Below are 12,968 nucleotides of genomic sequence, written 5' to 3'. Positions count from 1 at the left end.
AAACACAAAAAAGTCACTAGGACACAAAGCACACCAGCAAAAATGAAAGATAATACAAACAACACATTGGCGGAATGCATAAGTACCGAGCCACACCAAAGCAACAAGGTCTTGGTACCTTCCGTTGAACTTTTTTTTTTATTAGAAAAAAGGACATATTACCCATCAAAGGTATCGGTTTGTTATAAGTGATCATTGCTTTGAAAGTTGTAGAATCCTAGGGTCTTCACCATTGACCTCAATGACTTAAGATCTCGATAAACGTCAAATACCTTCATCTCTACACTCGGAAAATCTTAACCATCATAGAAAAAAGTGGAAATGATTAAAAGATCAAGCCGCTACCTCTTTATAGTTAGACATAAAAGTTACTACCCCTTTAAGATAAATGAATATATCTTAGATATTAGGCTTCAACTTTTGCACGCTTGATCTGTGCAATAGCAATAAGCAGAAACTGCAGTAGTCGTGGAATCCTTTATATGTTAACAACGGACCAAAAGTATATGTTTTGTTTGTTTTCACATTCAGCGACCGTCGCTATATCGGTAGAGAACAAACTTATTTCTCCCCTCTCCCCTCCCCCAAACCCTTGTCCCCCTATTTGTCGTGACTAAAGGTAGCAATACACAGTTAGGAGTTTAGTTTCGCATTTCAAATAGGAAAGTTATTGTGTAATAAAATTAATTTTTAGACAGCTGAGTGCTAATTTAGCCTTCAAAGATGGTTTATAAGAGCATCAAAATTATTTTTTACATGTTTTATGGGCTATTTTCTGTTTGACAATCGGTATTTTTATAGTTAGACCGGCTATCGGTCCAGAAATTAATGTAATGTTTACAAACACTTTTTTTCTACACGAAGTTTTTGACGCAATTTTACAAAAAAATGAGACGAAAGACATGATTTTCATTGGATTTGCTGAATGATATATGTACACAGTTTCAGAAAAGGTATTACTTTAAGCGATTGAAATTCTACTTTTAGCCAAATTTTGGGGAAATATGTGACATCTTTTCCCCCCTTTTTGCAATATTTTATAACAAATAAATGCAGATTGTTGCCATGGATACACCCAAAAGAAATTATATTTTACCATTTCATATACTGGATATAAAATCTATGGAAGATTCTGATTACATTCATATGCACATATATGACACAAACAGTAAGCTTGATATTGCAAGAAAGCAATGAAAAGGGGATGGTAAAATCTATAAGGGCAAATTTTAATATTTTTTCCTAACTGTTTATTGCTACCAAAGTCAAGATCATTTTTGTCAACCAGAATGTTTTCAGAAAAAGTACCTTTTAATCTCACACTCTGACATCAAGAAGGATTTTGTTTTACAGGCTGTTGAACGTCTACAAATGGTCTAGGCGGTGTCGACTTTCAACAAAAGTGTAAGGATCTAAAAGTGTCCACACTAGACAAAAATGATTTGGAAATATGAAACGAGTTCAGAAATAATGAGAGGTCACACAATCCAATTTCGAAAGGATTCAAGGTATGTCTTAAAGATGGTTTTGCATTTCGTGTACTCATGTCCTATGTGAAATATGTTTGGTTTGGCACCGATTTATAATCAAGGGCACATGCAAAAACTGTTTAATTAAAACAAAAAAATCAGCAATGCAAAATTTACATAGTATAATGTGTTTCGGGTCGCCCGACCGACGCTAAATGTTATTCCTAAAAAATAATAATCGTTAATTTTAGCACTAATAAAAAAAACTCTTCCTTTAGCATATCTCCAAAATGTCGTGTTCTAATTTGCGTGTTTGTAACCGTCGTTGATAATTAATATATGACCGTCTTTTGCTATCACTTGGTGTCCGTCGTGTATCGTCCATCTTCGCTGATTTTTTTTCAAAGGGATTTGTTTTCGCTTAATTTATTTATGACTATTCAACATCGCTATACTGCTGTTGACTTTATTGACCTCTAAACAAATTGAAATAACCTTGACAAGAATATATCCTTAATGTGTCTTGGTTGTAGTTAGTTCATAATAAAAAGCACTGTTCGTGAACCAACACTGTCGTCATTCTGAAAAAAAGAACTGATAAGTTAAATGCAAGTTATTGTCTATCTTGGAAATCATAATCGAGAAAATTAAAAAAAAACTTATCAGTATCAACCTATGTAATTATATCAAAATCTATTTATTCTCAAATTCTGAAAAAAACTATAATATAAGCGATTGCTCTTTTTTTTTAATAAAACGATTTTGCGAACTAATTTGAAAAGAATAAACACGATATATAAAATAGAACAGAAATTGTGACTGGCAAAACTGATCGGAATCACTACTTCTATAGACATATTTACATTAATATATTTATGACTGAATAAACCACTTGTCTCCTTTGATACTTTATTGTGCTTAAATGACACTATTTTTAATAATTTTGGCATTTCTGCTAGTACTTTTGAAAATCACTAGGGATACGCAAAAGCTGTGAACGTAAAACAATATCTACATAGTATTACGCAAAAAAGATTTTCCTTTAGCATATCCCAAAAATATCGTGGTCTAATTAACGTTTTTATAACCTTGATTGATAATAAACATATGGCCGGCTTATATAACTATGTGCTCGCAGTTCGCTTAATGAAATGTAACCACAAACGTCCATGACAGTTTCAATTAAAAAAAATCATTAGCGACTGTTTTAGAAATTTTACGATAAGATAGACAAATAAAGAAAGAAAAATTCAGACCTACAGACAATATTTTAAGCAGGGCTTTCAACAAGAAAGACACCTATTATTGTTTGTTTTGCCTTAAACGTGTAAAGGAGTTGTATTCCTTTATCACATTTAACAACATATATAGCATTTTGCTTATTTTCGTAATAAAACATAATAAAACACATCAGGCTTATAAAAAAAGACAGAACATATAGATATGGAATACAAGAAGTACTGTAAAAGAAGAGAAAAGAGGGACGAAAGATACCAAAGGGACAGTCAAACTCATAAATCTAAAACAAACTGACAACGCCATGGCTAAAAATGAAAAAGACAAACAGAAAAACAATAGTACACATGACACAACATAGAAAACTAAAGAATAAACAACACGAACCCCACCAAAAACTAGGGGTGATCTCAGGTGCTCCGGAAGGGTAAGAAGATCCTGCTCCACATGTGAGCAGTAACCCTCTATCAAGAAAATCATGATAGGAAATGCAAGCACGGGAATATCGTATCAATTGTAAATTTACTGTGTATTTAAGTTATTGCCTATCAATAATACTTCATTATTATAAATTGCTGCCACAACAAACAGAAGAGTGCTTAGGTAGAATAAACGTTATGTAATTTATAGTTTAAACATATCAAATAAAATAGATAGGGTGAAATTTGACAATAAAAAATGCTCATAACGTTAAAATCTTAAAAAATATATTCACCAAAACATGTAAAATCATCCAAACGAGTCAAAAACTGCCTTTAGGGATATTTTGAGCCATATTTTTGCCTTCAACCTGTTCCTGAGTTTATCAAATGTGTACCGTTATCACTTAACATTTAACGGAATTTTAGTGCTAGTATTGACCTTCTAATATGAATTTTTATCATTCAATATTAAATTTATCGCAGGCTGTCTACAATAAATACCTTTGTGATGGCATAGATTCATCAAATATGTCTTTATAAATGGTCCTGGAAAAACAGGCCCGAGCAAGTTATTGGTCCCTGGTTAAAGTTTATTACTCCATTATAAACTTGTTGATCACGTTGCTTACTCCGCATGGTTTCAGTAAAAAAGGAATAGGATGAAAATACTGCTATAAATATGTGTTTGATTTACGTGTGATTTGATCTTAAAATACTTCTGTATTTCTAAGAAAGTTAAACATATACTAGAACACACCCGTGAAATCGCGGGAATTTAAATTTAAGTTAGTTTGCGTAAGATAGAGTTGGTCCGGTAACTGAAAATACACATTGGAATTAAAATTTAAGTTAGTTTGCCTAAGATAGAGTTGGTCCGGTAACTGAAAACACACATTTCTATATATGCGTAATGGATTTATAAAAAAGTTCATATAATATAGATAGAATTAAACATTGTTTTTATTTATTTAGTTTGTGATTGGACAGTCCAATTAAAAAAAAACACATCGTTTAATATTGTCCTCCTATTTTTTTAGTTGTAATGTCTGTCCTGCCTTTTAATTTTTGACTATTCGGTCCTTCCTTCTTTTTTTTTTTAATTGTTTTAGCCTGACTTTATCCTGCCTTTTTTTGCCAAGTTGCTCATCATGCCTTGTTTTACTCAAAATTCCTGTTCTGCCTATTTTTTTTCAAATTTCATCATATATCCCCATCCCATACACCCCACCCCTCTCCCCACCCCCTAAAATCAAATAATAGCTCCCTAAATTAAAAAAAATCAATCTTAAAAGTCCGTTCGATGACGGAAACAATATCCGGACGCCTTTATTTTCGTTTTTCTCCCAAAATAACCCAAACTGAATAATCACACCCGCGAAATCGCGGGCATGTAGAGCTTGGTTGAAAATATGTAAACTGTTGTGTAGGATGAGTTTTTGTATAGATTTTTTGTCTTGAGAATTTCAGAAAAGGTATCAAAAGTCATAGGTACTTGGAGACAGACTAATTTATTTAAGCCCTCTCCCTGTTTTCCAAAGTCCGTTACTTTTTTAGCTCATCTGGCCCATAGGGCCAAGTGAGCTTTTCCCATCACTTTGCGTCCGGCGTCCGTCGTCGTCGTCCGTCGTCCGTTGTTGTCGTCCGTCGTCGTTTACTTTTACAAAAATCTTCTCCTCTGAAACTATTGGGCCAAATTAAACCAAACTTGGCCACAATCATCATTGGGGTATCTAGTTCAAAAAATGTGTGGCGTGGACACGTAGAACATAGGGGTCAAATGCAGTTTTTGGCTTATAACTCAAAAACCAAAGCATTTAGAGCAAATCTGACTGGGGTAAAATTGTTTATCAGGTGAAGATCTATCTGCCCTGAAATTTTCAGATGAATCGGACAACCCGTTGTTGGGTTGCTGCCCCTGAATTGGTAATTTTAAAGAAATTTTGCTGTTTTTGGTTATTATCTTGAATATTATTATAGAAAGAGATAAACTGTAAACAGCAATAATGTTCAGCAAAGTAAGATTTACAAATAAGTCAACATGACCGAAATGGTAAGTTGGCCCCTTTAGGAGTTATTGTCCTTTATAGTCAATTTTTAACCATTTTTCGTAAATCTTAGTAATCTATTACAAAAATCTTCTCCTCTGAAACTTACAGTAACTTGGCCAAATTAATCCAAACTTAGCCACAATCATCTTCGGGTATCTAGTTCAAAAAATGTGTGGCGTGACCCAGCCAACCACCAAGATGGCCGCCATGTCTAAAAATAGAACATAGGGGTGAAATGTAGATTTTGGCTTATAACTCTAAAACCAAAGCATTTATAGCAAATCTGACAGGGTAAAATTGTTCATCAAGTGAAAATCTATCAGCCTCGAAACTTTCAAATCAATAGGACAACCGGTTATTGGGTTGCTGCCCCGAAATAAGTAATTTGAAGGAAATTTTGCAAATTTTGGTTATTATCTTGAATATTATTATAGAAAGAGATAAACTGTAAACAGCGATAATGTTCAGCAAAGTAAGATCTACAAATAAGTCAACGTGACCAAAATTATCAGTTGACCCCTTAAGGAGTTATTGCCCTTTATAGTCAATTTTGACCAATTTTTCGTAAATTTTTGTAATCTTTTACAAAAATCTTCTCCTCTGAAACTCCTGGGCCAAATTTAACCAAACTTGGCCACAATCATTATTGGGGTATCTAGTTTACAAATGTGTGGCGTGACCCGTCCAGAGGGGAAATGTAGATTTTGGCTTATATCTCTGAAACTAAAGCATTTAGAGCAAATCTGACTGAGTAAAATGGTTTATCAGGTTAAGATCTATCTGCCCTGAAATTTTCAGACAAATCAGACAACCTGTTGTTGGGTTGCTGCCCCCGAATTAGTAATTTTAAGGAAATTTTGCAGATTTTGGTTATTATCTTGAATATTATTATAGATAGAGATAAACTGTAAACAGCAATAAGGTTCAGCAAAATAAGATCTACAAATAAGTCGAACATGACCAAAATTGTCAATTGACCCCTTAAGGAGTTATTTCCCTTTATAGTCAACTGTTAACAATTTTCATAAATTTTTGTTAATTTTTGTAAATTTTTAGGAAATATTTTCCACTGTAATTACTGGGCCAAGTTAATTATAGATAGAGATAATTGTAGCAACAAGAATATTCAGTAAAGAAAGTTCTACAAACACATCACCATCACAAAAACACCATTTTGTCATGAATTTATCTGTGTTCATTGATAATATGCACATAGACCAAGGTGAGCGACACAGGCTCTTGAGAGCCTCTAGTTGTTTTCTATTAAATTCCATTATTTTCGCATATCTGTATATATACTATGAACATACATATATTATAAATAAGGTGTATTTGCTATTAACTATCAATTCCAAGTTTCTTCTCCACGGCGATCACTGCTATATTATATAGAGAGTCTATATATTATATCATGTTCTAATTCATAACTTCAAGCGAACATAATTTATTTACAAAATAAACTCAACACCTTAGTATGGGATCAGCTCGCCTGACAGTGTGCAGCAAAGCTTTAATTGTATTAAAGACAAATGCAAAATACTAAATGTTCATCTGTTACTGTCTCCCAAGGCCGCTGCATGTAACAAACACAAAAAAAAAACAATCTACAAAAATAAAATCAATTTTCATTATGCACGCAAATACATATTATGAATCAAATTAAAGATTCTGTTCCTTTACACATTTTTATTCACATTAATCAAAAATAACACAAGAAAAATACATTAAGTCGGGTGGGAGGGTGGGAAACTTTACTGCACCAAAAGCGAACCTCGTATGACAAATATCTTAAATCCACATAACCACCAAAAGTATAGCTGAATAATGATAAGAATTGATGACAAATGCGACGATGCATGGTACCTATAGAACACAGAGGCATAATGATTAATTTATTGTGGGAGGAAGAGAAGCGACACACAAAATGAAGTCTTCTCGTTTGATAGTATAGATATATGAGTATTTATAGCTGAAAATTACGAAAACAATTATGAGGAATTACGATGCTTTTATTTTCGCTACAAAACTATCTACTTTATGACTGTCAACTTATTAATTCAATTTCTGACGCTTTATAAATCCTGCATCATCTTTCATAGTTTGGTAGGATAACAAAGAACATGCTCTGATTATTTGTCATATTTGGAAAAGGTGGTTCACAATATAACGCCAAACAATGACAAATAAACTATTTCAAGGAACTTTTTTGACAGAAAAATAGTCCGACTTTTCAGTATTGATTATTCTATTTTAATTTTGAAGTTTAAGTTCTACCAAATAATTCCTGTATAATCTTAAATAATAAGGTAAGATATTGTGAGCATTAATTATTTGTCATATTTTGAAGAGGTGCTTGTCAATACAATTGATGGATGAAGAAACTGGATGAGAAAGTGTTTGAAACATCAGCTATTCAACATCTTAAAGAACTCGTAACTACTACAGATAACTTAACAGTGATTGGGTCTCCCGGCTGCGGAAAATCAACTGCTGTGCATCATCTTGCCCTTCAATTACATCTTTATCAAGATTACGACATTATTAATAGTCATGATCCAATGGATTTGAGAAACTATTTTAACCCTGAACGAAAACAGGTTTTTGTCTTCGATGATGTTTATGGAAAATATATGTTAGAACAGACGAAAACTGAAAGATGGTTGAGACTGTCAGTAGATATTAAAATAATCTTGCGAAAAAAAACTGTGAAGATTCTTTTATCATGTAGAACACACATATATAATCAAATTGAATAAAGATGATGATATTATTTGCAAGAGTGTTTGTAACTTGTTGTCAGATAAACTCATTTTAACTGGTGATGAAAGGGTTCTTATGGCAAAGAAATACCTTCCTGCAGAAATGGTTGCTTCCCTCAAGCAAACGGAATACTTTAATGAATACGATTTTTTCCCTCTTTTATGTAAGCTTTCTGCTAACAAAACGTCAAAAGATATAAAAAAAATATTTTCTAGACCAGTTTATATTGTCCGACAGAAGTTACATTCTATGATGAAGCTGAGAGACCAAACAACTGTAGCTACCTTATTTCTATTTGTTATTTACAACAACTGTTTAACAAAAGGACTTCTGTGTAGAAATTCTGAAATCAGATCTATTTTACATGATTTGTCAGAGGAGTTCAAAATTCCCTCTTTTTTTCTATCAAGATAGTGAAACAACAGTTAGAGTTTTTAATGCAGTCTTACGTCAATGAAACTGAAAATAAGTACACAGTCATTCATGATAAAATCTTCGATATGATGATTTCTTTTTTTGGGCAGTATAAGTTTGATCTTGTTATTGAGTATCCTCATTCAGATGTAATACTTTTCCAATTTGAATCTATGGCGGCGCCTGAAAGCGAAAATATGATTATCGTATCTGATGAAAAGGAAGGAAAGTATTTCGAACGCTTGTGTACAGATGTGAAAAAAGGCAATGTTGAAAATGTATTTTTTAATCACCAACTACAATACAAGTTATTTAAGACTAAACTTATTTCATGGTTTGAAAAGAATAAAACCGATCTAGCGGGTCCAATGTCAATGCATTCAAACAAGAAATCTTCTCCCTTGCTGATTATGACAAAACAAGGATATGGCGATATGATCCGTTTACTAATAAATATGAATTTGAATATAGACGTATGTGATAAATATCGAAGAACACCATTATCCATAGCATGTTGGGACGGAAACGTGGACGTAGTTAACTTGCTATTAAAGAACAAATGTAACTCTAATCTTTGTAGCACGTATGGCATGTCTCCTCTGTATGCTGCATCGTGGATGGGATTTAGCCCGATTGTTAAGCTGCTGTTAGAAAGTAACTGTACCATGAATATTGTTGAATATAAAAAATGGAACCCATTAAATATTGCCTCAAATTTAGGATACGCCAGTATAGTAGAATTGTTGTTTCAACATAACTGCTGTCACAATGTTTGTATTTTTGACTATAAGTCTCCTTTTTGCATTACTATCTTGAAGAAACATTTACAAAAGAGGGACGAAAGATACCAAAGGGACAGTCAAACTCATAAATCGAAAACAAACTGACAACGCCATGGCTAAAAATGAAAAAGACAAACAGAAAAACAATAGTACACATGACACAACATAGAAAACTAAAGAATAAACAACACGAACCCCACCAAACACTAGGGGTGATCTCAGGTGCTCCGGAAGGGTAAGCAGATCCTGCTCCACATGTGGATTACAAATCCGGTAAATATTCTAATTCGGTAGGTCACATTCATGAAAGGGACAATTGGCACTAAAGATATTAAGACCTACTTGTTGTTTAGATACCTGTAATAAGTATAATAGAAGGTCAGAGTTAAGTATTGTTTTGCACAAAATTCATACAGCGATTTTTAGATCTGTTGTTGATATTTTGAATGAGAAAAATAGTGTTGACCTAGTGCAGTATTTTAAAAGTGATTATATTTATGCAGATGTTTTAACATTATTATCGTTGCACAAGTGTTATGATGTTTGCCGTGATAATATATTAAGAGAATATAAGCTGTCCTTTTTAATTTCCATAGCATGTGGATCTGAAGATGCATTTCATTGTTTTTGAAGGATTCAATTCATGGAGGATTTTTTTCCAAAGATAAAAAATCTCCTCTTATGCTGGGTTTTGAATATGAAAATATTTTAAATATGCTATTGGAAAACGATTTTCTTCATACTTGTAAAGCACATAAACAGCTTTTATGTAAAGCAGCATGGCACGGATATGTTGAAACTGTCAAGTTATTATTACCATATAATGTAAATCCCAATGTTTGTAATACTATTGGTGAGTCGCCACTGAACTTGGCAATTGAACATGATAATATAGATATTGTCAAACTGTTGATAGATAATAAGGCAAATCCTAATAAAACTGATAAATGTAACTAGTCACCTTTACATATAGCTGCGAAATCTGACGATGTAGATATTGTCAAACTTTTGATACATAATAAGGCTGATCCTAATAAATTAAATAACTATAAACATTCACCTTTACACATAGCCGTCCAATTTAATAAAATGAAATCAGCTACATTATTGCTAGCATACGGATTTGATATAAACTTATACAATGAAGTATGCGAGTCCCCTCTTCATTTGGCAATTCAGTATGATAACTTAGATATTGTGAAACTTCTGATACAAAATAACGCTGATCCAAACGTTTTAGATAAAAATGGCCAGTCACCTCTACACATAGCCGTACAATATAATAAAATAGAAATAGCTGCATTATTGATAGCACATGGTTGTGATACACGCTTATACAATAATTATGGTGAGTCACCATTTGATTTGGCAAGGGAAAATCGTAATTTAGATATAACCAAACTTTTGATCCGTATTAAAGCCGATCCTTATACATATGACCAGTCACCTTCATTCATAGAACGATATATTAGAAAAGGAACAGTTACAATATTTTTTCTTTTCTTATCTTTTTGGGTGATTTTTTTTATTTGAATTTGAAATGATAAATTTGTTTTATGGAGAGAAAAATGCTGGCACATATTGTATGAGCAAAGGTAAACAGACTGACATCTTCCCAGCATGGAAATCTTTAATCCAAATAACAATGGAATATATGATTGTATAAAATTAGGTAAAACATAAATGGATATCTTATAACCACAGAGAGAATCTTTTTCGGTCGGTCTTTGATATATGTATGGTACAAAATCAAACTGTATTAAGAGAAGAAAGAAATAAAGCACATCAGCATTTATTATTTGGTCTATAATTGGCAACATTTGAACTCCAGTAGTTGTGATATTCATCTTCAGAGGTGTTTTTTTTTTAAATGAAATGCATTCCCAAATTCAGATTTAAAAAAATTTAATTTTAAAGCATTTAAATTTGGCATTTTTTTTTTGCTAGGTAAATATAGTATTTTGTACTTTGGTGTTGACATGAATATCTATAACATGGTCATTTTAATACATTTTCTGTTCACAAAACTTATTTTTTTTCGAAAAACTAAGGAAATAGATTACCTTATCCATATTTGACACAACATTTTGCTCAATGCTTTTCAACTTTGTACTTGTTTGGCTTTATAACTTTTTTAATCTGATCGTCACTGATGAGTCTTATGTAAACGAAACGCGCGTCTGGCCTATTAAATTATAATCCTGGTACCTTTGATAACTATTGATGACAAAATAAGCTCATTTTTTACAAAATTCAATTAAATATTTTTAAAGTTACCAATTAGAATATTTTTTATATTAAAAGGTTATGTTTGCCATTTCAAAAATCCAATTGTTCAGTGCATGACAGAGGCAAGAAACCATATGAGGACTGCCTAATAAATTTTATTTTGTCTCTTTGTTCTTTTTTTTGAGAATTCACATGTATTACTATTGTTATCTTCATCTTATAAAGATACCAGTCTTGTTTTACAACTTTATTTTCTGTGCATGTAAAAACATGTGATAAAATAAAATAGTTAATTTTTTCTGATTCTTTTCTGGACTTCGTTTGATTAAAAGTTTAATGCTGAAATGTAAAATATATTAAGATTTAAAATAAAACGTTGCATCTTTTTGGGGATATCAAACTAGGAAAATGGAAGGATAGTATGTTTGCTTGAAAGGCTGCGGCAAACAGAAACTAGAAAAAAAATTTGACTTCATGGTTTGATAAATTTTTATTCTCCGTGGCATGAAGCACTTCCCCCCCCCCCCCCCATTAAATTACAATTTCACATTACTACATACATTATATGCACATGAAACAAAAATTCTAAGTAGCATTTAATTTTTTTTAATTTCGAAGATCGGCTGTTTTGCATGTAAGCTTATGGAGCACTTAATTACAACAAAAATTGAAAATGAAAATGGGGACTATGTCAAAGAGACAACAACCCGACAAAAGAGCAGACAACAGCCGAAGGCAACCTATGTATCTTCAACGCAGCGAGAACATCCCGCATCCTGACATGGTCTTCATCTGGCTCCTAAATAAATTTGTTTACTAGTTCAGTGAAAATTGCATCACACTAAGCATATAGAGGAACAAAAATTAAAAAACCTTCACGACTAACAAAGGCCAGAGGCTCCTAAAATGCGGCTGGGTTAAACATGTTTTGTGAGATCTCAACCCTCCAGCCAATGTAGAATATAGAAAACAAGGTAAAACTCAGTTTTAAAGAAGTCCGAGTTCAATGTCAGAAAAGCTAACAAAAGAAACTAAGCAATATCAAAATGGTACAAGACTGCACCCTAAAGGAGTGTATTCATTTCCAAAATTATTTGGATAATTCTTTATTTAAACCAGCAACGATAAGTATTTCTGGTATATATTGTACACGAAGTGTTTATTTTTCTCAATAAATACCAGAAATATTTAGATGGTTTCCCATTTTTTCCTTTGCACAAAAGTAACATTTCTTCAAATTTTTATATATTCTTGTCCCTTGAACCTTTCTTTGAATAAAAGAAAATACTTTTATTGGACGGTAGCTTTGCTGTAGATCCATATGCATCCTCGACCACATCGATATATCAATATCGATAAGCATCCTGCGACTTGTATTATTTTTTATTTTAGATTCTTGTATACAATTTGGAGTTTAGTATGGCGTTCATTATCACTGAACTAGTATATATGTTTGTTTAGGGGCCAGCTGAAGGACGCCTCCGGGTGCGGGAATGTCTCGCTGCATTGAAGACCTGTTGGTGACTTTCTGCTGTTGTCTGTTCTATAGTCGGGTTGTTGTCTCTTTGACCCATTTCAATTCTCAATTTTATTTAAAGAGTGTGCTAT

At 32.5% G+C, this 12,968-nt stretch overlaps 1 protein-coding gene across 1 annotated transcript in view; it reads left to right on the top strand.

The window, feature by feature from the left end:
* LOC143076107 (uncharacterized) overlaps positions 1 to 8,205 on the top strand; it is a 73,382-nt gene extending 65,177 nt beyond the window's left edge. The window contains exon 5 of the mRNA XM_076251752.1: positions 7,523 to 8,205. Within this exon, the coding sequence (XP_076107867.1) occupies positions 7,523 to 7,551 (29 nt within the window). The 3' untranslated portion in view covers positions 7,552 to 8,205. The remainder of the gene's footprint in view (positions 1 to 7,522) is intronic.
* Positions 8,206 to 12,968: the final 4,763 nt, after the last annotated feature.

This window comes from Mytilus galloprovincialis, chromosome 5 (genome assembly GCF_965363235.1).
Source record: "Mytilus galloprovincialis chromosome 5, xbMytGall1.hap1.1, whole genome shotgun sequence".
NCBI classification, from domain to species: domain Eukaryota; kingdom Metazoa; phylum Mollusca; class Bivalvia; order Mytilida; family Mytilidae; genus Mytilus; species Mytilus galloprovincialis.
The sequence above is the reverse complement of the archived record's forward strand: the minus strand, read 5'-3'. Positions and strand labels throughout refer to the sequence as shown.